General features: G+C 41.3%; 3 protein-coding genes across 3 annotated transcripts in view; 1 reads left to right on the plus strand and 2 right to left on the minus strand.

The window, feature by feature from the left end:
- Positions 1-8,655: 8,655 nt before the first annotated feature.
- On the minus strand, positions 8,656-15,454 carry slc2a9l1 (solute carrier family 2 member 9, like 1). The gene is made up of 12 exons (XM_030730361.1): positions 15,416-15,454; positions 14,560-14,655; positions 14,316-14,476; positions 14,119-14,243; positions 13,845-13,974; positions 13,528-13,676; positions 10,590-10,777; positions 10,120-10,230; positions 9,906-10,007; positions 9,217-9,292; positions 8,930-9,057; positions 8,656-8,841 (listed from the first exon to the last, which is right to left on the minus strand). Exons 1-12 carry the CDS (start codon positions 15,437-15,439, stop codon positions 8,656-8,658), a joined length of 1,476 nt encoding a protein of 491 aa, XP_030586221.1. The 5' UTR covers positions 15,440-15,454.
- A 1,402-nt stretch (positions 15,455-16,856) lies between these two features.
- psmd6 (proteasome 26S subunit, non-ATPase 6) lies at positions 16,857-21,621 on the plus strand. The gene is made up of 8 exons (XM_030729358.1): positions 16,857-17,140; positions 17,564-17,769; positions 18,328-18,473; positions 18,561-18,780; positions 18,864-18,972; positions 19,124-19,292; positions 21,247-21,324; positions 21,408-21,621. Exons 1-8 carry the CDS (start codon positions 16,996-16,998, stop codon positions 21,502-21,504), a joined length of 1,170 nt encoding a protein of 389 aa, XP_030585218.1. The 5' UTR covers positions 16,857-16,995; the 3' UTR covers positions 21,505-21,621.
- Positions 21,622-21,778: 157 nt separating this feature from the next.
- Positions 21,779-26,666, minus strand: part of atxn7 (ataxin 7) — a 29,802-nt gene continuing 24,914 nt past the window's right edge. The window contains exons 12-13 of the mRNA XM_030730393.1: positions 25,499-26,642; positions 21,779-24,836 (exon numbers count right to left, since the gene is read on the minus strand). Coding sequence (XP_030586253.1) covers positions 24,819-24,836; positions 25,499-26,642 — 1,162 coding nt within the window. The 3' untranslated portion in view covers positions 21,779-24,818. The remainder of the gene's footprint in view (positions 24,837-25,498; positions 26,643-26,666) is intronic.

A 26,666-nucleotide genomic window follows, 5' to 3' on the forward strand; every position in this document is an offset into this window, starting at 1 on the left:
TTCTGGTTAGTGATTGTCGACCTGTGTTTCTCTCCAGAGATTGGACGAGTGTGCAAAAGAGGCACTTTGTCCATCTGTTTAATGAATAAATGAATGACAGTGTGATGTAGAGGTCGGTTAGAATCATCCTCCAATGAATTGTTCAATGGTGGGTGGAGTCACATTCAAAAACACACAGGTCTATTGTCCTGCAAACAGATGCCACTGCATTTCTAGTTTATTGCATCAGCTTCTACAAGTTGGAAACTGCTGACAAAGGTCTAGGGGTTTAGTTATTCAAACCTGGTGGTGCTAGCAAGTTTTTTTTGTTTTTTGTTTTTTATTCCATTCTAATGGCGTGCCTGAGACATTCTTGTTCCTGAAATTGGCCAAATTAAAAGCTGGTTTTCATGATGCCTATGTTTTTGGCCAATTACGTGACACTGACATTTAATTACATTTTTGTGAGGCTGAGCCCTATATTCAGTCCAAAGCAGACACATTTGGGTCTAATCTGGAATACTTACGGCATCTGTGTCTCATTTGGGGGCAAATATGACCCAAACGTCACAAGGCACCTGACATCTGGCCTGTATTATGTGAACCTGTGGCCATGTTCTGAGGGCAGCCAGATTCTCCGTGAGTCAGTGTCCAAAAGAGAGCTGCAGATGTGGGCCATTTTGGGGCCAAACGTTCCCTGGTGTCTTATTAACATCAGAACACACTAAAATAGTTTAACATGGTAAATTTTGTATAAAGGTTTATTGGATACAATGTTAAAAGGACATAAAGGGACAGCAGTGCATGTGCATTTGGTGACAAGCTGAAAGCAAACACAACCAGCAGGAGCCGGTGCAGTCTATCAGTGTGCTGTTAAGCAAGTATCAAAGGAACCTGTTGAAATGGGCTGACTTGGCTTAAGATAAACTTAATGAATGGGCGACTTCACCAACACAACCAGTCATCAAACGACGATGACAACATGAGGCATGGCTACCCAGCTAATATTTTACAAATCCAATGGCGAGGTCATCTTAGCGTCTGTCTCTCTATAAAACTCTAACTGAAAGCCAGTCCAGAATATACTCCAGTACATCCTCTTCCTTGGTCACATTCTCTTTTTTGGCTTCCTCTGTCCCTTTGTTTCTTCCATGATGTCTGTATATTGTGCAACTGTGCTGTAAAATATTAAGACAGTGAACCATTTTTCTACTACTTTCTAGCTACTTTGTGCACTGGTGTCAGAACCAGTTTGCTTATATTTGTCTCAGTAACGTGATGGTGCTGCAGCTCAGTAAAGTTTGGTGCAGCAAACTTTTTTTTTTATACACTGGGGATTCGGCTCTGCAAAGGTAGCTGCTGCAAAGGCTACTAATGGTGATTAAATTGTTTCTGTAGCTTGCTAAGGTACCTGGTGCTATAACTCATGAATTAACAAGCAGAAGTGCACCATGTGCTACATGAAGGGAGCAATTTGGAGCCCATATCAGATGATGCATGTTTGCCTGCTACTTGGCACAATGGGAGGGGGGGCTTCCAGTTATGCCCCACCCACTACCATTAGGAGGGCAACTTGGTCATTTCAGCTGACTCACGCCTGCTTTCAAGGCACAAGTTGTTCATTCAAAACTGGCAACTTGGGAAGCAAGATCTCTCAGCCATGCTTGAAAAGCCTGTCCTGTAGATTTCCTGGCCACAGCTTGATAAAAGCAGCTGAAAGTTTTTAATTTTTCTTAAGAAAACACACAAAACTGTTGAGCTTGGATTGAGTCCACTCAACAACAAAAAAAAAAAAGATTTTTGAATACTCTGAGTAGAGACCAAATGTTTTTAATAGTGTTAGAGAAAAAAAAAAACACAAGCCATGGATGGATTTGTACTGCAGAACAAGCAGTACTGGAAAGTGTTTAGCAAAGTCATACCGTAAATTGGATTAATAACGTCCATGTGGTGTGGGGATTACTGCTGCTAGCCCCATAATCCCACCCCACCACACACACACACACACACACACACACTTGGAAGAAGGTGTGCAAATGCCAGTCTCTCTAGTGGACCCACTGAAGAACTTGACATTGTCACATTAGTACATTTGCTTCATCTAAGTTCAGCCACCAAAGTGTCCCCCCCCCCCCCCCGGCTCTCATATTTACTCAGGGACGTGCAGATTATACCGCAAAGCCAGCTGCAAAATACATGAGCTACATTATGTCAGACTGCTGATGATGGCCTGGCCAGTAAATGTGGACTATCCCCTGCCTTAGGTTTTCACACTGTAGACTGTGTCACTGGAGTGTGTGTCACTTTAATCTTTTTCTTAAAGGGTTATGAGAGAGACCGTGAGAGTCACACTCTTCTGTCTGCCTACAATACTGTGAATATTATTGCTCTTGAAACATGAGCTTCCCTTCCATCATCGTTACTTGCTCGTATTAGTTTGTTTCTTTATTAGTCCCTTACCCGTGTGCATGTGTGGAGGAGGGGGGAGTCTCCAAGTGTTTAATTAAAAGCAAATGGAAGCCGTACAGTGAGGGGTGCCACAGATTGCAGCCATATGCTTCCCGCGCTGTGCTGTATTCAAGATAGCGGATGGTGGGGAGATAATCCTCGAGCGGTTTGGATGCTTCCAGTTGTGACAGTCATATTGTCAGCCAGGCGTGTAATTTAGAGCGATGAGCGGTTAGGTGTCTTCGCTGCACAAAGAAGTTAGTCTGGTGACAGTCAGAGTTAGTGTCAGGAAGAAGAGGTTTTATTGTATTATGATCACGACTGTCATTATCAGACTTGAACAATAATGTTCTCGTGATCATGCGGATGAAAAGCATTTTAATTTGCCCTATTATTTTGAGTAGGTCTATATTTCAGTTATCGTGTACAAACTTAGATTAATAACATCTGGGACTACAAATGACCTGTTTGAAAATGAGTACAGATCTCTGTCTAATCATCATTCTTCTTTGCTACTACTTTGCTGCCAAACAGTTTACAGAATGTTTCAGCGATACAAAAATGCTTGATAAAGGTTTGACTAAAGAAGCAATGTGCTTTTGTAATACATAAGTTCTAGTAGTTTATAACCCATGCTCATGTGTTATAGCTGTGTCTTAATTTCCACTTCATTTGGAAAATGTTTTCATTAACAGCCACACACATGTGCACATATGTGTGTGAAAGAGGTCTCAGATGCACGGCTGTCATGGGTTGAAACGGTTTGAGTTGTTTTAGGAGACTCTAAAAGCTATAATTACGGGTCCTTAAGAGCAGAATGGCTGCAAATTACAGCTGTGCTCTGAGCAAACTAAAATAGCCTGATTCAGTTATTTCCAAATGAAGAATGCCAATTGTGTGCTATCGCACATGCATACGCAACCAGCTTGCTATCATTGGCACGCAAGTAGATGCAAACTCTCAACACGCACACAAACACGCACGCACACTGGCTCACTGGCCTCACTGAATAGGAGACGCGTGACAAGTCTGAGGCCTTACCAGCCAGTTACTCTCATACAGCTCTATCATGTGTGTTCAATTAGCATGGAAGGAATGCACAAATACAGTTATAACTGTGCCAAAAAAATCACTTTCTCAAGTGACTGAAAATCACCAGTGGCAAATTTTCACTTTTAGAAGCTTCGTTTTTATTCTTTAGGAAGGTTTTTCTTTTCTTTTCATCAGGTATTGTGAATCCCCATATCCTGACACTGTAGCAGCCTTTTAAACAAATCAGCCGCAACATTAAAACCGCCTGCCTTATATAGGTCCCCTTCATTGCCACAGCCCCAATCCCTTAGGATATCCAGGGGTGTGTGGCAGCACTCTGTATTATTAGGATATGGTGAGCCTGGAGGCCAAATCAGTGCCCAGTTCCCCCCAGGCATTTATGAGTAGTATTACCAGTATGGTGAGGCAGATTGTCCAGGTAGGTGGGTGTGATCACAGTAGCATCAAATGAAAGCCAGGTTTCCCAGGAGATCATTGCATTGTAGCAAGATAACCAGTGCTTCTCACTTCACCTGTCTGCGTGTTTAAAGTAGGGTGCGGCCCAAAATCCACATGAAAGGTCACAAGGTTGTGGGAGGCTGGGGGATTTCTCCCCTGATGGTCCACTCTTGGAATCACTGCTGTTTAGCCTCACTATCCTGTGTGACAGGTTCACTTCTCTCATGAAGTGGATGTGCTAATATCATGTGACAGTAACCCTGCTGTCCATCTGTCTTTACTCACCAAAAGCATGGCTACCGCACCCAAATTGAATTATCTCCAACAAGTTCCTTGCTCTTCTTATTTAAGCAGCTCCAAAGTGTCACAGCACAGTATTAGACTGGTACGCTTTGACTAAACCTGCTAATCTCAGAATTCATTCTCACCCACTTAAGCATGCGTGACCTTTTGTCCTTTCCGCTGGCTTCAACTGTGGCTGGTCAAGACTTTATATCTGGATTGCCTTCACTTCTCAAACGAATTCCTCGTGTTTATAGACTTGATGGCAAGTTTTTAAAGAGCGCTGTAAATGGCACTCATGACACACACTGTACCATTAATTAGAGCTCATAAAAGGCCTCTATGGGGGCCCTCATTAGGCCTTATTGTTGTCATTCAGCCACAGTAAGATAAAATAATCATTCATTTTCAGTGTTTGCTTAGCATGACACGTGGCGCAGTGAAATGCTGCCAGGTTTGGATTAATCTGCAGATCCAACAGCTCCAAGGGGAACCCCGCCATAATGGAGAACAGCATGCTGGGTACTTTAGTGCTGCACTGCCATTGGGCTCATGGTATCAGCTCACTGTACCCCTTCTCACCACTGTGACTCATTAAGAAGCACAATTCCCAGGAGGGGTCCCATCTGCATGCCACCTGTAGGAAATTCCCTCTGCTAGCAACATTTAATGCAGGACATCGGTACCATTTCAGCACAGTACTTATCTCTTCCTCCCTTCATTTTTTTCTGTGCCTCCATCTTTTTCTGTCTCTGTTTAGCCCAGATGATGGATGGACTGATTAGGCCTTCAGCTGTTTCTTAAGCATTGGTGGTCTTGGAACTAGAGTAGGAAAGCCCCTTTCAGACAAACATCACCACTGTCTGAGCACTGCACATAAATGGCAGTCAGTGAAACAAATACTAGCTGATGAGCTCGCTCCGCCAGTGGGACGAGACCATGAAGGGGAAGCCAGTCAAAAGTGGTTCACCACAAAATGTGTGTTTTAAACAATCCTCTAAATGTGTAGTCTGGTGGCAAGTCTCTGCTGGCATTTCACATTTTGACACAGAAATGGACACTCTGGGCAACCTGAGGTGTAACTGTGCCCATTATTTTTTATTATTGTTAATGACTTTATTGCAAGGATGGAGCAAACACATGTTACAACTGCAGTGTAACACTATCTGTAAAATGAACAGCTCTATGAAATGCTTTTTATACAAGGTTGTTGAGCAGGTTTCATTAACACAAACTGAAACTGTCCTTTGGTAAAGCCAGTGACTAGTGTCAGTGTGACCTGCTAATTCCCCTGACATCTGCTCCTCATTCTCTTCCACTTACACAAAGTAGATAATCTTCAGACACAATGGTCAGTTTAATCAGGTGGATTTTTGCACTAAAAAAGCATTGTGTCATTTAATAACTCTATCCACATGACAACAGCATGGTGCACCAGGGTGCATGTCCAGAAATCTTGAGACTTATAAAACAGTGATTCATTTAATAACACATCCAGCTGTGTTCGCTCGTCTCTGATTTGCAGCACTATCTGTGAGCTCAGTGTTGCCAGGCAGAGAGACAGATGAATGATGGCCCTCATTTCACCTTTTCTTCGATTTGCATCCGTTCTCCACTGGAGGAGGGTTTTACTTTCTGTTAGAATCTAAGTGAAAGATAAAAATGGCTGCTTTCCAAGTGGAAACCCTGAAAAGTGTTACTCTATTTATGTTTTTCTATTAAATACATAATATGAATAAGACATTTTGAATAAAAACTAATAAATTATAGGCACTAGAGTAAAATAATTTTAAAAAATGCTACATCGTATCACTAACTCAGCATTAATTGAACACATTTGAGTGTTTTCAAATGTGTACAAGGTTCAACGTGACTGAGTTACATTTTGAACTCCACACATCTCACGAAACAGTGAAACGTGGAGGAAATGGCGGCAAGGGGAGATTTGGACAGATGCTGATGAACAGAGAAGCCTATTGATTGCTATAAATGTATGTGAAAATGTATGAAATGTTAAGTTATTAAATATAATGACAATAAATGATAGTAGATATTTTTTGACTTAATACAGCTTTAATTTGCCTCAATTACACCACTATAAAACTATATTTAAGCATCTATGACATCAGCATTTAATTCATTTGTGCTGGTTGCCATGGGCTGCAGTAATTGCACTTGGTTGGCTGTGTGCTCGCTAACCTTTGTCAAGCTGCTGTGTCCTAGCACAAAGTTAACATCGCCATCTGCTGATGGAAATATGTGAAGGCAGCTGTGCCAGTAAACTCAATGCTTTCAAAGGTGTACAAGGTCCTTCATAAGTTGTTAGATTCGTATTCACTGACTGTATGTTTTTTTTTTTTTTTAAGAACTTAAATTTTTTAAGAATATAATTTGAAATAACAATAATTTGAAACCACAAACCAGGCACAGGGACTTGCCACATCTGCAAAAAAGAACTGTTCACAATGATTACCTCTGATTACTTGTTCAATTACTCCTCCTTCATTGTTATCAAGGCACAGCAAGATATCAGTTCAGAATGATCAGCCCGGCCAAAATACTGCCAATCACTACTTGGATCCCCAGAGTGTGAACTGTGGGCAGAGTGTTATTAACAGCTAATGAAGACCCTGTGGCTGCTAGCAGCTGTTGGTTTGTGATAAGGAAGAACAGACTTTTTATGTATATCATCAGAAGCAGCCATAGTCAGCTCCTCAAAGAGCCAAATGGAGGTGAGGAGAACTCACAGACCAGGAATTAAATGTGATCTGCACCGTCTGCAATAATAAGAACAAGGATCGTGATTAAAAAAAATTAAATCTTGGCAGAAAATGTGTAGTCGGCCATTCTGATTCTTTCTAGATTAATAAGGGTGTAGAAATACTGATACATATTGCATAGGAATATGCACAATAAAATACTGAAAGAAGATAAAAGACGTCATAAAACCAACGTGTTAAAAGCATGGCTGTATGCACTGATGGGAAAATCTACTTTTGGTTGTTGCTGTCATTTTTTTGACAGCATCAAAAATGGGATGACTGCCCATCGAATTCAACGTCAGTCAGATTAAACTGTTAATGTGCTACGATATCAGTTCCTCACAGACGTCTATACAGCTGCAACCAGAATTCCTCGCTAGAAAGAATGCACCTTTGAGACACTTCTTAATGTGCTTCAGCTTTCAGACCAAGAGGTGATGTCCATCTTTTTATACAGTCTATGCTAAAAAGTAACATGCACAAATATGCAGCCAGATTTGATATGTTGGTTGCACCAGAAAGCCAGAGGCACAGACATGAAAGCAATCAGGCGCTTATCCTCAATCAGAGAAAGGAAAAAAAAAATAGAAAAATAGAAATAGTTGGATGCTTTCTTGTATTTGTGTGGCTGTGGTTTGAGTGGGTCATCTACTAATCAGAAGGTTGATGGTTTTATCCCTGTCCACCTGTTGAGATGCCCTTGGGCAACATACAGAACCTTGATACAGCCAAAGCAGTATGTGCGGTGATTGTTTGCGAAAGCAGTCTAGAGTTAAAAAGCTCCGTATAAGCAGGAGTCCAGTAACTAATTACTCATCTTTGCTCTTTTGGCATCCACAAATTTCCATGTGGTTAGAAGGTACCAGAGTGACTTGAATATTGAGTGAAAAGGTGAGGAAAAATTGTTTTGTATCGCAGACAGCACTGGGTCAGTTTTCTACTGATTAGTTTAGCTTAACAAAATTTAGTCTTTTAACTAATTGCTTCCTATTTTCACCTGCAGCTGAAGTTCCTTTTTAACGAAAGATTCACTTTGAGGTTATATTATATATAATCTAGAGTGAATAAACTCAGGTGAGCCTGAGAGCATGTGGGACAGAAACTGATGTCAGCAACAGGTCTGTGAAAAAAAATCAGTGTATGACAGATGCAAAAAGAAAAAAAGAATGTTTTTACATGACGTAGACTTTGTGGGACATTTTTCAATAATTTATGCCTCAGCGGACTGAAGGCAGCACTGGATGATTTATTGCTGGAGCTGCTGGTTGTAACCAGATAAATTATATAACAGCACAGCTGCACTAATGTTTTTGGGGTTTAAGTTTAAGTAAGAACTGATTGTTAATTATTAATGCATCTCAGTTGTGGAGTAACACAAATGTAATGGAGGGCCATTATGCAAGTTGGTTGTTGGATGAATTCCATGCTGTAGTGACAGTGATAGAAACAACACCAGTTGCTTTGGTGTCCATTTACTGTGGAAATGAATACTGGGGCCAAGAAACAAAATTTAACTGGACACAACAAACCAAAAAGGAATGATAAAGAAAGATTAGGAATAGGGCAATAGAATAGATCATTGCTTTTCAGTCATTTAGTTGCATTTGATGTACATTTTTCAGAGTCATTCAATCTTTTTCTCAAAAACGTGATTTTTTTTACTCATGATTTTGCTGTAGCTTTGTGGTCTTCATCATAACTTGGTCTCAGTTCTCTTTTCCTCTGCAAAGGATTTCCCACAGAGCGTGATGGCTTTAAACTCCTCTGAGATCTCCAGCAGGGTCTTGCCTTTAGTCTCAGGCAAAAAGAAATACATATACAGGCTGCCCAGCATGCACGCACAGGCATACAGCAGAAAGCAATACGAGCTGAGAGCGTTCTGTAAGAAGAAATAACAGTCATGTTTTCAACATGACATACAGATCCCTGTGGATGTTATGGTGTGTTTTCAGTTTTGTCATACGTACGATAAGGAATGGAAAGACTAGGCCCAGCACTGCAAACATAAACCATCGCAACAACCCCATGAGGACAAGTGCTGCCACTCGATTAGACTGAATGAAGACATCACTGTTGATCGTACTTGTGACTCCTCCTGTGAGAATCAGAGAAACAATAGGGGATCCATCCATCTGTTCATATGAATGTGTGAATGTGCCCAAACTTTTGAGTGGTACTGTATCCATGTTTTCCCTAATGGTTACAAGTGTGATAAACTGATTAATCTACATGTGTAAAAGTGCTTTACCCTTACCAGGTCCTCCACCAAAGAAGATGATGAAAATGACCATCAAACTGGCGGTAATGTATGGAACCCAGTAGCTGAAATCCTGTGTAAAAAGACACGTTTAATTTAATATATTTGATTTTGTATCAGATTTTTCTATATTACTGCTTTATGTTACTTCAGCAGTGAAAGCTTATGCAGATTTTGCCCTTTATGGAACAAGTCATCTGTAGTTTTGTTGGCAGTATAGTTTCATTTGTCACTGACGAGTACAAACAGTGTGGTTCTGGGATATTTTAGTTTAATATGTCCATTATATCCTACTAAAATGCAAAACATTCTTTAGTGCAGATGCTTTTCTTCTTGTAACATCCATCCATCCATCCATCCATCCATCCCTCCATCAGTCCATCCATCAATCCATCCATCCATCCATCAATCCCTCCATCAATTCATCCATCCATCAATCCCTCCATCAATCCATCCCTCCATCAATCCATCCATCCATATTCTTGCTTACTTTAAGAAATCAACCTCATTATTTATTGAAAATGTTAAATTTTCCCAATTTTTTTGCACAGCACCTTTTTCATTCACTCAGGCTACATCATCTCCATTTACTGATTTAAAAGCATACGTCTACATGTTGTCACATATGGTGTTCATACTGTATAATATGTTCCGCGTGCTTTGTTCACTAGTGGTGAGACGTTTACCTTCAGGTTGAGCGTGACAGTGACAAATACCCAGCAAGCAGCCATGACACCATAACCTCCCCACAGCAATGGTCTTCTCCCTGTGTGCTCAATAAGAAGACCCTGATATGAAGGAGGGGGGGAAATAAGGATAGAACTGTCATAAGGAGAATTATGGAAATAAAGGCAGTACACTCAAATCATTAATTCGGGGACAGACTGAGGGTTTGCTTACACAGGCGACTGAGGTGAGGATTTCAGCCACTCCAAGACCAAGAGTAATGTAGCGGATCTTCTTTTTTGGTATACCCACCTCCAGGAAGATGTCAAAAGAGAAGGTACTGACCTGGGAAGGAGAGACGTACTGTAAATTTATAATCTTTATTGTTCAGATACTGAAGTGAGTATGAAATCTGTTTAATACATCAGTCTATCCTGTTGTTTAATCAAGATCGGTCTGATGCTAATTGAATTGATATGTGTCATTGTTATGGCTATGGAAGGGCATAACAATCAATCTTCATATGTATAAATGTATGTTATGTGTGTGTGTGCATGTCTGTGTGTGTGAACCTCCAAAATGTGCTCAAAGTCAGAATTGCTGTAAAGTTGTATCATATTGCATTGTAGCAAATCATATTGTGTCATATATTACATCAGATTGTATCATATGGTATTAAATCATACTAAAAAGCCTGTCCTCACTGTAGACATGCCACACAGGTGGTTGCAACAGTAGATGGTGGACATGGTGATGAGTTGCCATCGGACAGTCCTGTCTCTCAACAGCTGCAAGGGGCTCACTTGTGGGGCTGCTTCAATGGCTGCCTGCTCAGTCAACATCTCATCCATTTCCTGTGTGTAGTCACCTTGGCCCCACAGACTCTGGAGAGCTGGAACGAGAAAATCCAGAAAATGTTCAACCGTGGTCAAATACAAAACACATAGAGACAGATTCAGAGCAGAGCAGCAGATGTGTGCAGACTATGACAGACAAACTTGGGGAGTGGCTGACAATCTGGATCCTCTAAAAAATATTGCCCTCCATGCTTTACTTTATTTCAGGTTGGCCGCAGTAAAGCGAAGGTGAAAATCAAACAATCCTGAATGAGAGCACTGACACAGAGTCGGTTGTGGTTCACTGACTGAGCATTTGATATCATATCTTATCAGTGACCCCCACACTACTAAAATAAATGTAGATTTGTAGATCTTTGTAGATCTACATGTAGAATGATGAGGTGTACATGCCTGCTGATTGCTAAAGACATATCTGGCTGCTACACAGTAACTCGTCTGACATCTAAAGCCTGAATTATGCTTCTTTGTCGGGTCTTTGCGTACATGCATACATATGTACATAACCGGAAATCCCCTCTGAACCCTATGCGGTAAATGATGATGTAACCTGGCATGCACCTCTTGAGAAAAGTAACAACACATCGGGTCACAAGGATTGTGATTAGCAGTGGAGATGTGTTCTTTGGAGTGATGAATCACACTTCTCCATCTAGCAAGCTGATGCATGAGTCTGGGTTTGGTGGCTGCCAGGAGAACAGTACTTGTCTGACTGCATTGTGCCAAATGTAAATTTGGCGGTGGGGAGATTATGGTGTGAGGTTGTTTTCAGGAGTTGGGCTCGGTTCCTTAGGTCCAGTGAAAGGAACTCTGGTAACACTTAATAATACAGCCTGCCACTAAGGGTAAGTACCCTGTAATTATGTGTAAGTACATGCATAATTTCTGGGTGATTTAGCTGTACTTTTCGGGGCGCGGGTAGCATTATGTAATGGCTTAACCTAACTTACAGATATTTTACATGGATGTGTGCTGTCTGTAAATTTAAGTTCTGCATAATTTCCAAGACTAAGGCCATAATTTCCACAGCACGTATTTTAAGTGTACATCCCTGTAAAAGTGTTACCAGAACTCTTAATGCTTCAGCATACCAAGACATTTTGGACAATTTCATGCTCCCAACTTATTTTTATTCTCATTTTATTTATTTAAAGAGGACAGTGCAAACTCCTGATCAAAATCTCAAGACCAGTTAAAAAATTGCAAGAATTTGCATTTTGCACTATTGGATCTTAAGAAGGTTCTAAGTAGAGCTTCACAATGCTAAAAGAAGAAATCGGCGCAAGAGACAAAAACTTTTGAGCAGGGAATTTTTTGAAAACTGCATTTACACTCCAACATGATTTTTTCAGCTGATCAAAAGTTTAAGACTGTAGCCTTTAAAAGCCAAAAGCTGTGCAAAAATTTGGATTCCATGTCATTTTCTGTCAAGTCTTTACACTGTCAAGACCTCCTGATGGCAAAAGCAAAAAAGCTCACTGACTTTGAACATGGTAGGATTGTTGAGCTGCATAAGCAAGGCCTCTCACAACATGCCGTTGCTGCTGAGGTTGGACACAGTAAGACAGTCATTTTGCATTTTTTAAATGATCCTGAGGGTTATGGAACAAAAAAGTCAAGTGGTAAACCCAAAAAAATTTCAGCAGCGCCGAGCCACTGGATCCGATTGGCTGTCCGTCAAGACACGGGATGATCTTCTACCCAAATTAAGGCCATTACTGGTGCTGACTGCAGCCCAATAACCATCAGACGGCATCTGCGAGGGAAGGGCTTCAGAAACAAAAAAACGTCTTCAAAGGCCACGTCTTCTTCAACGCCACAAAATTGCCCGTTTGGACTTTGCAACGGTGCACCAAACATGGGACATTGAAAGGTGGAAGAAAGTTGTCTTCTCTGATGAGAAAATATTTAATCTTGATGATCCTGATGGCTTCCAATGTTACTGGCATGACAAGGAGATCCCACCTGAGATGTTTTCTACATGGGGGGGGGGGGTGTGTTTTCCTTCAATGGAACAATTTAGCTTCAGGTTGTGCAGGGGCGTCACACAGCAGCTGGCTATGTGGAGATGTTGCAGCGGGCATCCCTCATGACTGAGGGCCCTCGTCTGTGTGATAATGACTGGGTTTTTCAACAGGGCAATGGTGCAGTTCACAATGCCCGCCTGACAAAGGACTTCTTCCAGGAGAATAACATCCCTCTTTTGGACCATCCTGCATGTTCCCCTGATCTAAATGCAATTGAGAACATTTGGGGATGGATGGCAAGGGAAGTTTACAAAAATGGACATCAGTTCCAGACAGTGGTTGCCCTTCGTGAAGCCATCTTCAACACTTGGAGCAACATTCCCACTAGCCTCCTGGAAACACTGGCATCAAGCATGTCTAAACGATTGTTTGAAGTGATCAACAAGAATGGTGCAGCTACTCATTACTGAGTCCTTTTTTTGTCACTTTGGTTTCTGTTTTGAGGGGGTTTTCGTGTTTTTTTGAGCTATGGTCTTAAACTTTTGATCAGCTGAAAAAATCATGTTTGAGTGCAAATGCAGTTTTCAGTAAATTCCCTGCTCAAAAGTTTTTGTCTCTTGAGCCAATTTCTTCTTTTAGCATTGTGAAGCTCTGCTTAGAATCTTCTTAAGATCCAATAGTGCAAAATGTAAATTCTTGCAATTTTTTAAGTGGTCTTAAGATTTTGATCAGGAGTGTATCTGATTTCTGTAAGGTGACCTTGAGAGTTTTGAAAGCCAACTATAAATACATTTTATCATCATCATCATTATACTAACCTTTTTTGCATGCCTTATCATCTCTTTTCTCTATGAATAAATATCTTGGCGCCTCAGGGAAAAAAGGCAACACCACAATCTGAACCACTGAGAAAACTGCAGGAACGCAGAGGAGAATGTCCCACGTGTCCTCACGACCAAGGAGCTCACTGAAAAAAAATCAATATTGAAAATGTTGTGTTTGTTTTATAATTTAATGTCATATTATGCTGTGAAAAGCTGCAGGTACTTTTTGACACTGGGGTTAAGCTCATTTCCAGCTCTCAACTTTGGATCACTTTCCGTTCTTCTCATGCACATCAACATCAAGTGCTTACCTTAACCCTAAAAGCTGCCCAGACAGTTTGCCAAGTGCTGTAAAAATGGCCGAGGTCAGAGTCACTATCCCTCTTATCTTTCTGAGTGAAATCTCCCCAAGATACATCAAATGTGTGTTCAATCCCAAGCCTGCAGGTCGTGTAAGGTAAGCATGATGAGTAAAGGTAGTAAAGACATATATATTTTTTTTTTAACACTTTATTTATAGAGATTTTCAAGATGATGTAAAGGCATGTTTATGAGCAGTGCAGTGCATATAATATGGGGGCTTACCTGCTGAGTAGCCATATATGATTCTCGCCACAATGCTCATTTCGAAAGAACCGACACTTTTACTTGTCAGCATGATCGCTGCTGCAGCGACAGTGATGAAGCTGTTGCAGATCACTGCTTTTTTTCTGAAGGAGGAACACGCGTCACTTCAGGTCTCTTTAGGCTGCATGACTGAGTACATGGGTCTTCATACTCACCTGCCCATCAAGCCTGAGATGAATTTGACACTGCCGGCACCAAAGAGTCCCCCGACAGCATACATGGATACAATAAGAGACCAGATCATTGTGACCGTCTGCGGAGGTGGAGGCTCTTTATATCTGTCGTACCAGCTGCTGTTGATGAAGCGCTGTATGTACTGTGGAGACAGTTCTAGTTTTTAAACATGATCCCAAAATAAAGACCAAATGGAGAAGAAATGATGAAGGTGGCGTATCTTACTGGTGAAGGAGAGCTCAGTCCAGTGATCTGGTAGCCATGCTGAAAGCTACCTCCAAATCCCAAAATAAGGATGAGGAGCAGACCATTGCCATGGGTCTAAAGTAAAGGACAGAAATCAGATGTTATTTTCTAATTGTGGTTACTTTTACCTGTAAAAGTCACTTTCCAACTTTTGGGAGACCGTCCTCCAACTACTGCAAATAAAGCTGTTCCTGTTACACAATCGAAGAACCTCTGACAACAGAGTTTTAACGTGTTCTCATTCTTATAATCAGGGATATTTTTCAAGTAAATGGAAATTCTCCGGCTCCTTGGTAAAAGATCTAAGATCTGCTTTGATAGGATATGGAGAAAAGCCTTCTTCACAGTGTCGGTTAAACACAAATTTCAAATCTTTTTTTTTTTTTTTTTTTTTTAATTTCAGCTCAACACTGAATGTGTTTGGTGACATATTTGTTGTGCTGAAGGTAGAGTTTAAAAAGTAACTTGAACCTGACAGAGTGGTGTGACTCAGCTGAAACTGTGGTTTAGATGATCCCCTCAGTTCAGGTGAACTAAAAAAATAACTCATTCTCTTCATGTAAAAATCCTTTTCTTGCATTTTTCCTGCCAATAAAGGCCTTTTAGCATTAAGCATAATATACATGCAATAGGCTATATAACCAAGTACAAATCCATTAAACATTTTAACACAAGTATTTTTTTATTTTGCTTAAACTGTCTATTTAACATTTACATGTACATATGTAATATATATATATATATATATATATATATATATATATATATATATATATATATATATATATAAATATTGCCTTTATGCAGCAAATAGAGGAAATGAGTAAAAGCTTACCAGCTGCTGAAGCAAAGTTTCCATCCTCTTGATACACAACCCTTTTATATGTCCAAACTGCAGGGACTCTGTTAAGTGCTTCACCACAGTTAATATTAACTCTTCTGAAATACATCATTCTACCACCCTGACAGTAACTTCCCTGTGTGAGTCCTTTATCTGTCCAGTGGACTGATGTTACTGTGCAGGACAATGGAACTGATCACACTTGGTTTGATCACTGACAGATGTTTTGGTTTTTAATGCCGGTTTTTAATGCAATAGAGAGCTAGATCATTGTGCAGCAATTTCAGACTGAAGACAATCGTAATTGCGCAAGTTCACAATCACATGTGGGAGCTAAGAGATCTGCATCTCCTCCTGGGCACATTCACTTGTTAGGGAAATGCATATACTACTACACCTGTGGAACCTCCCACTTATACTTAGTTTTCATTTAAACGTCTACAGTTCTGCTTCGAGCAACAAGCAGATTTGTCAGCCGTACATCCACAATGTGAATCTCCCGTTCCAGCACATCCAATGGAGGTGCTCCATTTTACTGAAAGGCCATGTGAGAACAGTGAACTCACTTTCATGTTCAGTTTGAGATGATTTAATCTTTGTGACATGATCCTGCTGGAAGCAGCCGTCAGAAGACGGGTATGTGTTCAGTCCCTTTATGACTGTGGTCATAAAACCATGGACATATTCAGCAGCAATACTCTGGTGAGGTGTGCCATTTAAAAGATGCTCAATTGGCACTAAGGGCCAAATGTGTGCCAGCCACCATCACAAGTCTGAACCATGGGTACATGATATGATGGATCCATGCTTTCATGTTGTTTATGCCAAATTTTGATCCTACCATCCAAATGTTGCAGCAGCAATCAAGCCTAAATGAACATTTTTGCAATCTTCTATTGTCCGATAGAAGACTGAGTCTATATGAATTCCTGTTCTTAGCTGACTGAGGTGGCACCTGATGTGGTCTTTAAGGTTCGACATCTGTGTTCAGAGATGCTCTTCTGCGTACTTTGGCTGTGATGAGGTAATTATTTGAGTTGCCGTTGCATGCATCAGCTCAACGCAGTTTGGCCATTCTCCTTTGACATCTGATATGAATGAGGCCAGAGAACTTCTCCTTACTGGATATTTTCTATAAAGATGGTTGTGTAGGAAAACCCCAGTAGATCAACAGTTTGTGAAATACTCAGACCAGCCTGTCTGGCAACAACAGACATGCCCCCTTCAGAGTCACTTAAATCACCTTTCTTCCATCTCAGTCATGTCCACATGCTTAAACGCACTGAGTTACTGCCATGTGACTGGTGTATACATATAACTTGTCCATATGTCACAACAACAGGGGCGTTGTTCACACTGATCTCCAGCAGAGGGCAGTACTTCCCTAAGTCTCTTGTTAATTATCAGTCTGTCTCCGCTCTTGCCTCCTTCGCTGACAGCCGATCCGGCGGAAACGGCAGAGTCCAGTGTTTTCCGTAGTCATCGTTCACTAGCCCGTGTAGGCGAGCAGTAGGCTTTGTCTACTCAAAGAAAAGCTTGAGTTTGTTAATTTGTTTACACAAGTGTGGTTGAAAATGCCGTTAGAGAATCTAGAGGAAGAGGGTCTTCCCAAGAACCCCGACCTGAGGATAGCACAGCTGAAGTTCCTGCTCACCATGGACGGTCACCGACAAGATGCTAAAGTGAAGACCGAGCTCATGGACGCTATCAAAGCTAACAGTGAGTTTCGTTTCGCTTAGTAATACCTGTTTCATTACAAACACAAGTTTTACAGTGGACCATTTGCTTTCGTCATCAATGCACTGGGCACATAAATGCTCCACAAATGCGGCTAAAGTGCAAAATAGTAACTTATAAATGACGGCCAGCGCAGGAAAGTTAGCATGCTAGCTAACGATAGAAAACGTCAACTGGGGGGAGCTTTTAGTGTTTTTGCACAGCTTAGTTCATATTTTTGCACAGCACAGGTCATATTTACAACATATTATTTTAAAGACTTTACAGCTCCCTTCAACAAACTTAACGATGTCATGTTAAGTCCTTTACTGAATATGACATGGAAAGTGTAAGCTACGTGTTACGTTAGCCTCGTCATCCCTCATCGTTAACAGTTTAAACTATCGTGGTTTCTCTGTGTTTTAGATATGGCGCCGTATTATGAGAGTCTGTGTAAGGAGCTGAAGTGGCAGCTGGACAGTGACCTGCTGAGTAAAATGAAAAAGGCCAACGAGGAGGAGCTGAAGCGCCTGGATGATGTGCTGGAGGATGCGGAGAAGAACCTGGGAGAGAGTGAGATACGAGACGCAATGATGGCCAAGGCGGAGTATCTCATCAGAATTGGAGATAAGGTATGATCTGTGAACAATCAAAAGATCTGAGCTGCCAGGTAGGGTAATGAACACTGTCAAAGCCCTGGCCATGTTGGATGTTTTTTTGTATCTGTATGTCTTTAATCAAGTCATACAGATACGACTCATATCTAATTCTTAAGTGTTTTGGGTGAAAGATATTAAATAACAGTCCAACAATCAATCATTTTTGTTGGGGACTCTGTCCTCCTTGAAGTGCCCAGATATTGTCTCAAAGAGGCTGGCATTTCCTTCTGAAGTCAGCACTAAATTGTTATAAGGGTCTTTACCTTAAAATATAAAGCACCTTAAGGCGACTGTTTGTTGTGATTTAGCACTATATAAATAAAATTGAATTGAATTAAATATAGAGCAGTTGGGTTATTGGAAGTGGCTGTTTTTATTTTGTTTGTTTTTTTCCTCTTGGATTTATGACTGCATGAAATTATCACAGTTGACCACCTCAAAGTTATATATATATATATATATATATATGCAAACCTGAAAAATAACAGTGGACATTGCCTTTTTTTTTTGTCTTGTCTGATGTCACCACAGGAGGGCGCTCTAACAGCATTCAGGAAGACCTATGACAAAACAGTGGCTCTGGGTCACAGGCTAGACATCGTCTTCTATCTGCTGAGGATTGGCCTCTTTTACATGGATAGTGACCTCATCACACGCAACTCGGAGAAAGCCAAGAGGTAAAGGATCTTAGATCTTTGTTCTGAAAAAACTCTGTCAGCATTTTGTTCTTTTTAACACTCGCCTGTCTGTGCATCTCTATTCAGCCTTATTGAGGAGGGGGGAGACTGGGACAGGAGGAATCGCCTGAAGGTTTACCAGGGCCTGTACTGCGTGGCCATCAGGGACTTCAAGCAAGCTGCTGAGCTCTTCCTCGACACAGTCTCCACCTTCACTTCCTACGAACTCATGGACTACAAGACCTTTGTTACCTACACCGTTTATGTCTGCATGATCGCTCTCAAAAGGCCTGACCTCCGTGAAAAGGTAGGAGAGAGACTCAGTATCTGCTCAACTTGTAACTTGGCAACATGTCTGCTGTTAAATGTACTAAATATGTTTCTCTGTAGGTTATAAAGGGAGCAGAGATCTTGGAGGTGCTTCACAGTCTGCCCTCTGTCCGCCAGTACCTTTTCTCACTCTACGAGTGCCGTTACTCTGTCTTCTTCCAGTCCCTGGGTAAGGAGGCCATTTTTTTGTTGTTGTTGTTGTTCTGAAAAAATAAATATGACTACTAAATGGGAAGGGTCTGTACTTATAGCCATTATGTATGCTGGTGCTCTGCCATATTCTGACACTTAAATGTTAAATGTGGAACTTTGTGCCACAGCCATGGTGGAGCAGGAGATGAAGAAGGACTGGCTCTTTGCCCCACACTACCGCTACTATGTGAGAGAGATGAGGATTCAGGCCTACAGCCAGCTGCTAGAGTCCTACCGATCTCTCACCTTGGGCTACATGGCTGAGGCCTTTGGTGTCAGCACAGAGTTCATTGACCAGTGAGTCTTTTTTGTTTGTTTGTTTCTTTTACATCTGTGTGTCTCAGATTATCTTGTGGTATAAATTGTTAGATGCAGAGTGAATCATCTGTACAGGTGCTGGTCATAAAATTAAAATATCACGATAAAGTTGATTTATTTCAGTAATTCCATTCAAAAAAGTGAAACTTGTATATTATATTCATTCATTACACACAGACTGATATATTTCAAATGTTTATTTCTTTTAATTTTGATGATTATAACTGACAGCTAATGAAAACCAAAATTCAGTATCTCAGAAAAATAGAATTTTAAAGACCAAAACAAAAAAAGGATTTTTAGAAATGTTGGCCAACTGAGAAGTGTGAACATGAAAAGTATGAGCATGTACAGCAATTAGTACTTAGTTGGGGCTCCTTTTGCCTGGATTACTGCAGCAATGCGGCGTGGCATGGAGTCGATCAGTCTGTGACACTGCTCAGGTGTTATGAGAGCCCAGGTTGCTCTGATAGTGGCCTTCAGCTCTTCTGAATTGTTGGGTCTGGCGTATCACATCTTCCTCTTAACAATACCCCATAGATTTTCTATGGGGTTATGGTCAGGCGAGTTTGCTGGCCAATTAAGAGCAGGGATACCATGGTCCTTAAAGCAGGTACTGGTAGCTTTGGAACTGTGTGCAGGTGCCAAGTCCTGCTGGAAAATGAAATCTGCATCTCCATAAAGTTGGTCAGCAGCAGGAAGCATGAAGTGCTCTAAAACTTCCTGGTAGACGGCTGCGTTGATCTTGGACTTTAGAAAACACAGTGGACCAACACCAGCAGATGACGTTGCATCCCAAACCATCACTGACTGTGGAAACTTTACACTGGACCTCAAGCAACATGGACTCTGTGCCTCTCTTCTCTTCCTCCAGACTCTGGGATTTTGATTTTCAAAGGAAATGCAAAATTTAATTTGATCAGAGAACATAACTTTGGAGCACTTAGTCCAGTCCTTTTTGTCTTTAGCCCAGGCGAGACGCTCCTGACGCCGTCTCTTGTTCAAGAGTGGCTTGACACAAGGACTGCGACAGCTGAAACCCATGTCTGCATACGTCTGTGTGTGGTGGTTCTTGAAGCACTGACTCCAGCTGCAGTCCACTCTTTGGGAATCTTCCCCCACATTTTTGAATGGCTTTTGTTTCACAATCCTCTCCAGGGTGCGGTTATCCTTATTGCTTGTACACTTTTTTCTACCACATCTTTTCCTTCCCTTCGCCTCTCTGTTAATGTGCTTGGACACAGAGCTCTGTGAACAGCAGCCTCTTTAGCAATGACCTTTTGTGTCTTGCCCTCCTTGTGCAAGGTGTCAAAGGTCGTCTTTTGGACAATTGTCAAGTCAGCAGTCTTCCCCATGATTGTGTAGCCTACAGAACTAGACTGAGAGACCATTTAAAGGCCTTTGCAGGTGTGTGGAGTTAATTAGCTGATTAGAGTGTGGCACCAGGTGTCTTCAATATTGAACTTTTTCACAATATTCAAATTTTCTGATACTGAATTCAGGCTTTTCATTAGTTGTCAGTTATAATCATCAAAATTAAAAGAAACAAACATCGGAAATATCAGTTTCATTTTTTGAATGGAATTACTAAATCATGATATTCTAATTTTATGACCAGCACCTGTATATCTGTGTCTGGAAAAACTGTCAGGATGGTGAATTGAGTGATGGGGCAAATCCTATGATAACCTATACGGACAAAACTGGAAACATAATGAATCAGAATAACCTGAATTCTGCTCCCAATAAGTGTGATGTTAGTCACAGTATTGATTTACTGATTCAGTACTCAGTTAAAGCTTCATTTTAGTGTTAGAGGAATATTTTGACAATGTGAGAAATAAATATTTTTAAAATTCGCTGTTCAAGTTTTAGGGAATGTTGCTGTTTTTTACCTGGCTAACTAAACCTATCCCCCCTCTCCTTCCCACAGGGAACTATCCCGATTCATAGCTGCTGGCCGCCTCCACTGTAAAATTGATAAAGTTAATGAAATTGTGGAAACCAACAGGTAACGCAACCATCCTTTAAATACTTCTGCAGAATTCCTGAGCAATGGCCCAGAACTCTAAAATCTCCTGTTCTTGTCTGCAGACCCGATAGCAAAAACTGGCAGTACCAAGAAACCATCAAGAAGGGCGACTTGCTGCTCAACAGAGTCCAGAAGTTGTCAAGAGTTATTAACATGTAACCACGGAGGCCATCATCTTCATTAACACAAGGGGCTCGTATTGTTCTTTTGGTATAGCCAAACCTTTTGTCAAAATGACTTTTCTGTTGTGTACATAATAAAACTTGTTGAACTGTTGAGGCTGTATTTCCCAGGTTTCTTTTTTTCATTTTAGTAAAGAGGCAGAGACCATCATTTCTTATAAATAGCAGTATAAATTATTTTATTTACAGAAACTTGTTACAAAACAAATATACTATACAATCTTTACTTTAAATATTAATTCTAACCTATGTTTTGTTCATGAATTACATAGCAGCCAATACATAAGTCCAGCTGAAAATGATTCTGATAATGTATACCCCAAAAACAAAACAAAAAAAATAGCTATACACTCCTTTTACATAGTATGAATGGTGGTTTTATTTACTTTATCTTCCCAGACAAGCTGTATTTTCTCATTACTTTCACATTCCAAGTCTATGGTGCTAGTAAAGAAAACATCCCTTCGCTGTTTCCTTGTACTGGAAACAAAGTCAAGATGTCAGTGGAGTTTGAGGGTAAACAAAACTCTTGAGTGAAGTTTTTAAATACAAATCCTAACAACCCAGAGGGGGCTTAGGCCACACACACAGAGGCTAATAAAATCTCAGAGTCTTTGTCTGGAAAGCAAAAACAGAACAAGTGTTTCATAATGGGCAGCTGACAAGCTCAGGTTCCATCACATTTAGGGTTCATAGAAAACCAAACCCCCTAAATACTTCGAACATTCAAGTAAGGGAAAAACATCCCAACGAATACTGTCCTCAAACAGTTGGGATGAAACAAATTCAGGCACTTTCTTAATTTGTTATATCTTTTAAAAGCTGCTAAACGCATTCTTTAAAAGCTGTGATTCAAATTACTTGTTTGGCAACAATGATGCAAGCAAGTTGGACTGTAAAATGTTCCTATTCCTTGCAACAACTATTCAAGGCCCTTAAGCCTTTACAAAAGAACACAAGTGTTTCAACCGTGAAATGTGTTTAAGGTTTAAAAAACTACAACTGAAGAGTTGGCGAAAAAATGGTTAGACAGCGGGGGCGCAGCTTCGAGCCTGCACGACATCGCAGAATCACAGGCTAATTGGGTCACAGAGTAACTTATTTTGTTAATTCGTAGGCAACATAAAATGTCTTGTAAAAGCACGTGTGATTGAGACCTTGAAAAGTGGATAAAGGTTTCCTGTCATACAGACACATGCTACAGTGGCAACACTCCTTTCCTTAAAGGATCCCAGTACATGATTCATGAGATGCTTCGGCTTCTACATATAGGCATATTGCATTATATCGACTTGGCAGTGAACCACTTCAAATAGTCATGTTCTCTGACTTTTCATCTGTTTTGTTTTGGGTTTTTTTTGTTTGTTTTTTATTTACTAAATAAATAATGATTTTCAAAATTGTACCAAAAATTCCTCACGTACAAAAATGCCTGTGCAAAAATACATATTTTACTATGTACAATTTGTTAACAAAATATTTTCTCAAATAGGGATACTTCAATACTTGTTTGATACATAGGCTACAAGAAAAAAAAGCTAACTTAAGATTCTTTTTTTTTTTTTTTTTTTTTAAAGGAAAAAGTCTACTAAGTTTTCCACACTATTTGACATCAGTGGAGGATCCATAAATGGGTGTTGCCAAAAGTTCTAATATATCCAGTGAAGCCATCTCCATGAATCTCACACTGTAACGCTTGACCCCAGACCGCTCTACATAAGCTAAATCCCAACAAGGTGGGCTACTATTGCCTGATTTAAGACTCCATTTTGACAGAGGAATAGAGTACAATGCCTCGTCTACTGTGACAAATCTCTTCTGAACATAGTGTTACTGCGAGGCATTCAAACTGTAACGTCCAGAGCTTGGGTAGTGGTTACACACAGGAGGGACAATCATACCCACAGAAGACAGGTGATGTGCAAGTTTGCTCCAGTTAAGACGTACCATACCTGATTCCCTATGTAAAAAAAAAATAATAATAATTACAATTCACATCTGCCCACATACAGCTGTGGAATTCACACAGCGGTATAGGTAAAAAGTAGGTAACTTGTGGCTATAGTAATACAGCTTGCACAGATTTTCTTCAGATCCACAATGCGCCATCACCGCTTCATGAGCAAGACTGCCCACCTTTTGCTTAAAAAAAAAAAAAAGAAAGGAATAAAAGAAAAAAGCAGTTGGCAAAGCTGATAGCAGCTTTTGGCTTGCTTTGTGGACTACTAAGCAGTGCCTGTGGAGAAAGTAGTTATTTAGTGCTGTTCACAGTTGGGGGTAGGTCTACTGTGGCTATCATTTTGCACACTGAAAAGATTCTGAAAATTAACAGGTGTCCTCAAGACCAAACTCGCTCTCTGACAAAAGATCCAATCGAATGGGCACATCAGGTGTCCTTTTCACATTTAAAAAGCACAACCATCTTCACCAAGTCTACAAAGCTCCTTTGTAGTTCCATGTAAAAAGATCATAAGAAATCATAGAAAGGTAACACTTGCATAATTATTCTGGGTAATAAAAGAAGTGACCAGATCATCCCTACGGGCTCGTCTCAGGCTACTGCATGTTACCCAAGGTAACTCAGCATGTCGTAGGGGAGAATCATACTAACAAAAAAGCGAAACAAGGTGATTGTGTGATTTTTAAGGTTTTGCAAGTAACAGTTTGCTTCTCCTACTGCTTTGCTTGCAAGGCTTCTGAGATCAGGCGCTGGGGGTGTAATTAAGTTGGAAATTCCAGTAGTCCAGCAGAATCTGACATGAGAAAAAAAAAAAATACTCGTACACACACTCTCACACACACTCACACAGTCTGTTTTTTTTTTGTTTTTTGTTTTTTAAACAAAAGGAAGAGATCTGCTCGTTGTCTCCCCAGTTGCTCAGTGTCATGACGGCTTGTTGCAGCAGCCCTTAACCTGAACCAAATGACCTTTGAACCACAGGACAAGAGACCGATGGCTGTTGCAATTGTTCCTCCTTCCTCCAACCAGACAGGAAGACCTCTCAGAAAACTGGGACAACAGTGGCTTGGGGGAATCCCTAGCGCTTCACGCTATCCCCATTCAGTACCCCTGCCCACCCCTCACACACACATGGCTTTGGGAGAAACAGTAAGGACCACATATACATCATTGGGTAGTCCAAATTATCTCCACCCTGAGGATTGTGGGAAGCTGAGAGTAATGTGGATTTGATTTCAGAAGGCCTCATGCACTCCAGAACAGTGTGCAGACTGCTCTGGATTTTTTCCCGCCCGTCTGCCAGTTTCATACGCTGAAGCCGGACGCTGCTGTCAGGGACGAGCCTTTGGCTGGAAAAGAAGAAAAGATCTATTACAATGACTGTGAAGTAATCTGTCTATAAACTAGTTCTGGCACTTTGCTTGCAGGATGCAGTTTATGTGCGCAACAGCTTAGAACCGTGAGGTGTTCATAGTCATACTTTTTTGCTTGCAACTACTTTGATTTATTTTGAAGTCATGCACTACACTTTGATTAATCTGTGTACAGAATAAGAAAACTGCCATCACCTGAATCCAGAATTAACGAGTACTGGGACTAATTTTTGAAGAACCTGGTACCAGTCAGCTCCAGCATAGTGGAGAAATTATAATTAATTTTTGGTTTTCATCATATGAACATGAGAACTCTCTTTAGGAGTTGGGTGCAAGAGATTTACAGTACATATGGAAAATATGGCACTGTACTTATGATTTAATGTTAACTTGTTTAATTTTTCTCATCAAAACAACCAACAAGAAACTGTTAAAGTACCTGATTGTTAATCAGTTACTAAGAGTAGTATTCTTAAAATCTCAGCAGTACCCATCTGTAGCATAAGATGACATCTGACCCACATCCCTAAATCTTAATGTTTCCAGTTCGCAGTGAACTGAGGAATGAATAAAATCTTCATATTTTAGGTGCAACCAGTGAAAATAAACACATCCTGAACCCACGGTGCAAAACCAACCTGATGTAAATGAGAGTTGTTGGGTAGACCTGGTGTCCCTGGTATACTCCGCCCATGCTTCCCATGGATGTTGTTCATGGCAGGGGACTTGGCCACTTTGGGTCTACCTGGTCCTGGCCCCCCACCTCCGAGCCCACCTTCCCCACCTCCACTATTTATGCCACTGGAGGCAGAAGAGCTTTTGCGCTTCTTGCCCTCTGGGCGTCCATCTGAGGAGTGGTGAGTAAAGCTGGTGTGGTGGTCAGATGAGGACTGGTGGTGGACAAAAGGCCCCAAGGAAAGGGTTGAGTCACTGCTGTTCATCACCACACTCATACGCTTGATGGACTCTGCAGGGCTGCCCGAGGGAGGACCTCGCGCTGGCGGCCCAGAGGAGCCACCAGCTGAACCGCCAGAAGGCTCAGCCTTGAGGCTAAGGGAGTTTGTCCGCACAGTAGGGCCACAGTTAAGCCCCACACTGTGGACTCCACTGTGGGAGGAGGATAATGACGATGAGGACGACGGACCTAATGAGCTGTGGTGGTAGGTGCTCCCTGAGCTGCCGACATTTGCACAGTTCTTCTTAAAAGTGGAGGAAGAGAAGTTGGCATTGGAAGAGGAAGATTCAGTGGAGCCATGGGATGAAGAGAGGATAGAGCTGTTCTTCCTCTTCTTCCCCGAGCTGAAGCTAGTGCCGCTACTGGTATTGTTGGCTCCAGTGCTTCCCCCACTCGTGGTGTTGGGGATGACAGATATGGAGGAGCCAGACGAGCTCTCCTTGGGCTTAAAAGATGAAGATGACTTGGTAGTGCTGCGGCTGGAGGAACGGGACTTAGGCACCCGGCCTGAGGCTAGGGAAGGAGCTAAAGTAGAAGAGGATGAGGACAAGTGGGCTGAAGGCATCTGTGGCGACGAAGACACTTGTCGGGCTTGTGTGGTGCCATAGGCCGGGTGCTCAGCACCACCCTGCGGCGAGCTGCGGGCATTTAAGGTGGTCCCATAGGAGAGCACTGACTTGCCCTCATAGGATTGGCTGTAAGGAGTCTGGGGCAAGGTGGCAGGAGGACCCAGGAAGCCTGAAGAGGGAGTGCTACAGTGGGAATTTGTGCTTGTCCTATGGGTGGGTGCAACAGAGGAGGAGTTCTCCAAGGCTAAGGGGATTTTCCTTCAACAAGAAAGAACATAATCA

The sequence above is a fragment of the Archocentrus centrarchus genome, chromosome 5, assembly GCF_007364275.1.
Source record: "Archocentrus centrarchus isolate MPI-CPG fArcCen1 chromosome 5, fArcCen1, whole genome shotgun sequence".
NCBI classification, from domain to species: Eukaryota; Metazoa; Chordata; class Actinopteri; order Cichliformes; family Cichlidae; genus Archocentrus; species Archocentrus centrarchus.

Coding starts and splice junctions, on each gene's coding strand:
- slc2a9l1 (XM_030730361.1), bottom strand. CDS start 15,439: ATGGAAACTTTGCTTCAGCAGCTG. Junction 14,244..14,315: donor ATCTCAGGCTTGATGGGCAG/GTGAGTATGAAG, acceptor TTCCTCCTTCAG/AAAAAAAGCAGTGATCTGCA. Junction 9,293..9,905: donor CTGTCACGCTCAACCTGAAG/GTAAACGTCTCA, acceptor CTTTTTACACAG/GATTTCAGCTACTGGGTTCC.
- psmd6 (XM_030729358.1), top strand. CDS start 16,996: ATGCCGTTAGAGAATCTAGAGGAAGAGGGTCTTCCCAAGAACCCCGAC. Junction 18,973..19,123: donor TGTCTTCTTCCAGTCCCTGG/GTAAGGAGGCCA, acceptor TTTGTGCCACAG/CCATGGTGGAGCAGGAGATG. Junction 21,325..21,407: donor GAAATTGTGGAAACCAACAG/GTAACGCAACCA, acceptor TCTTGTCTGCAG/ACCCGATAGCAAAAACTGGC.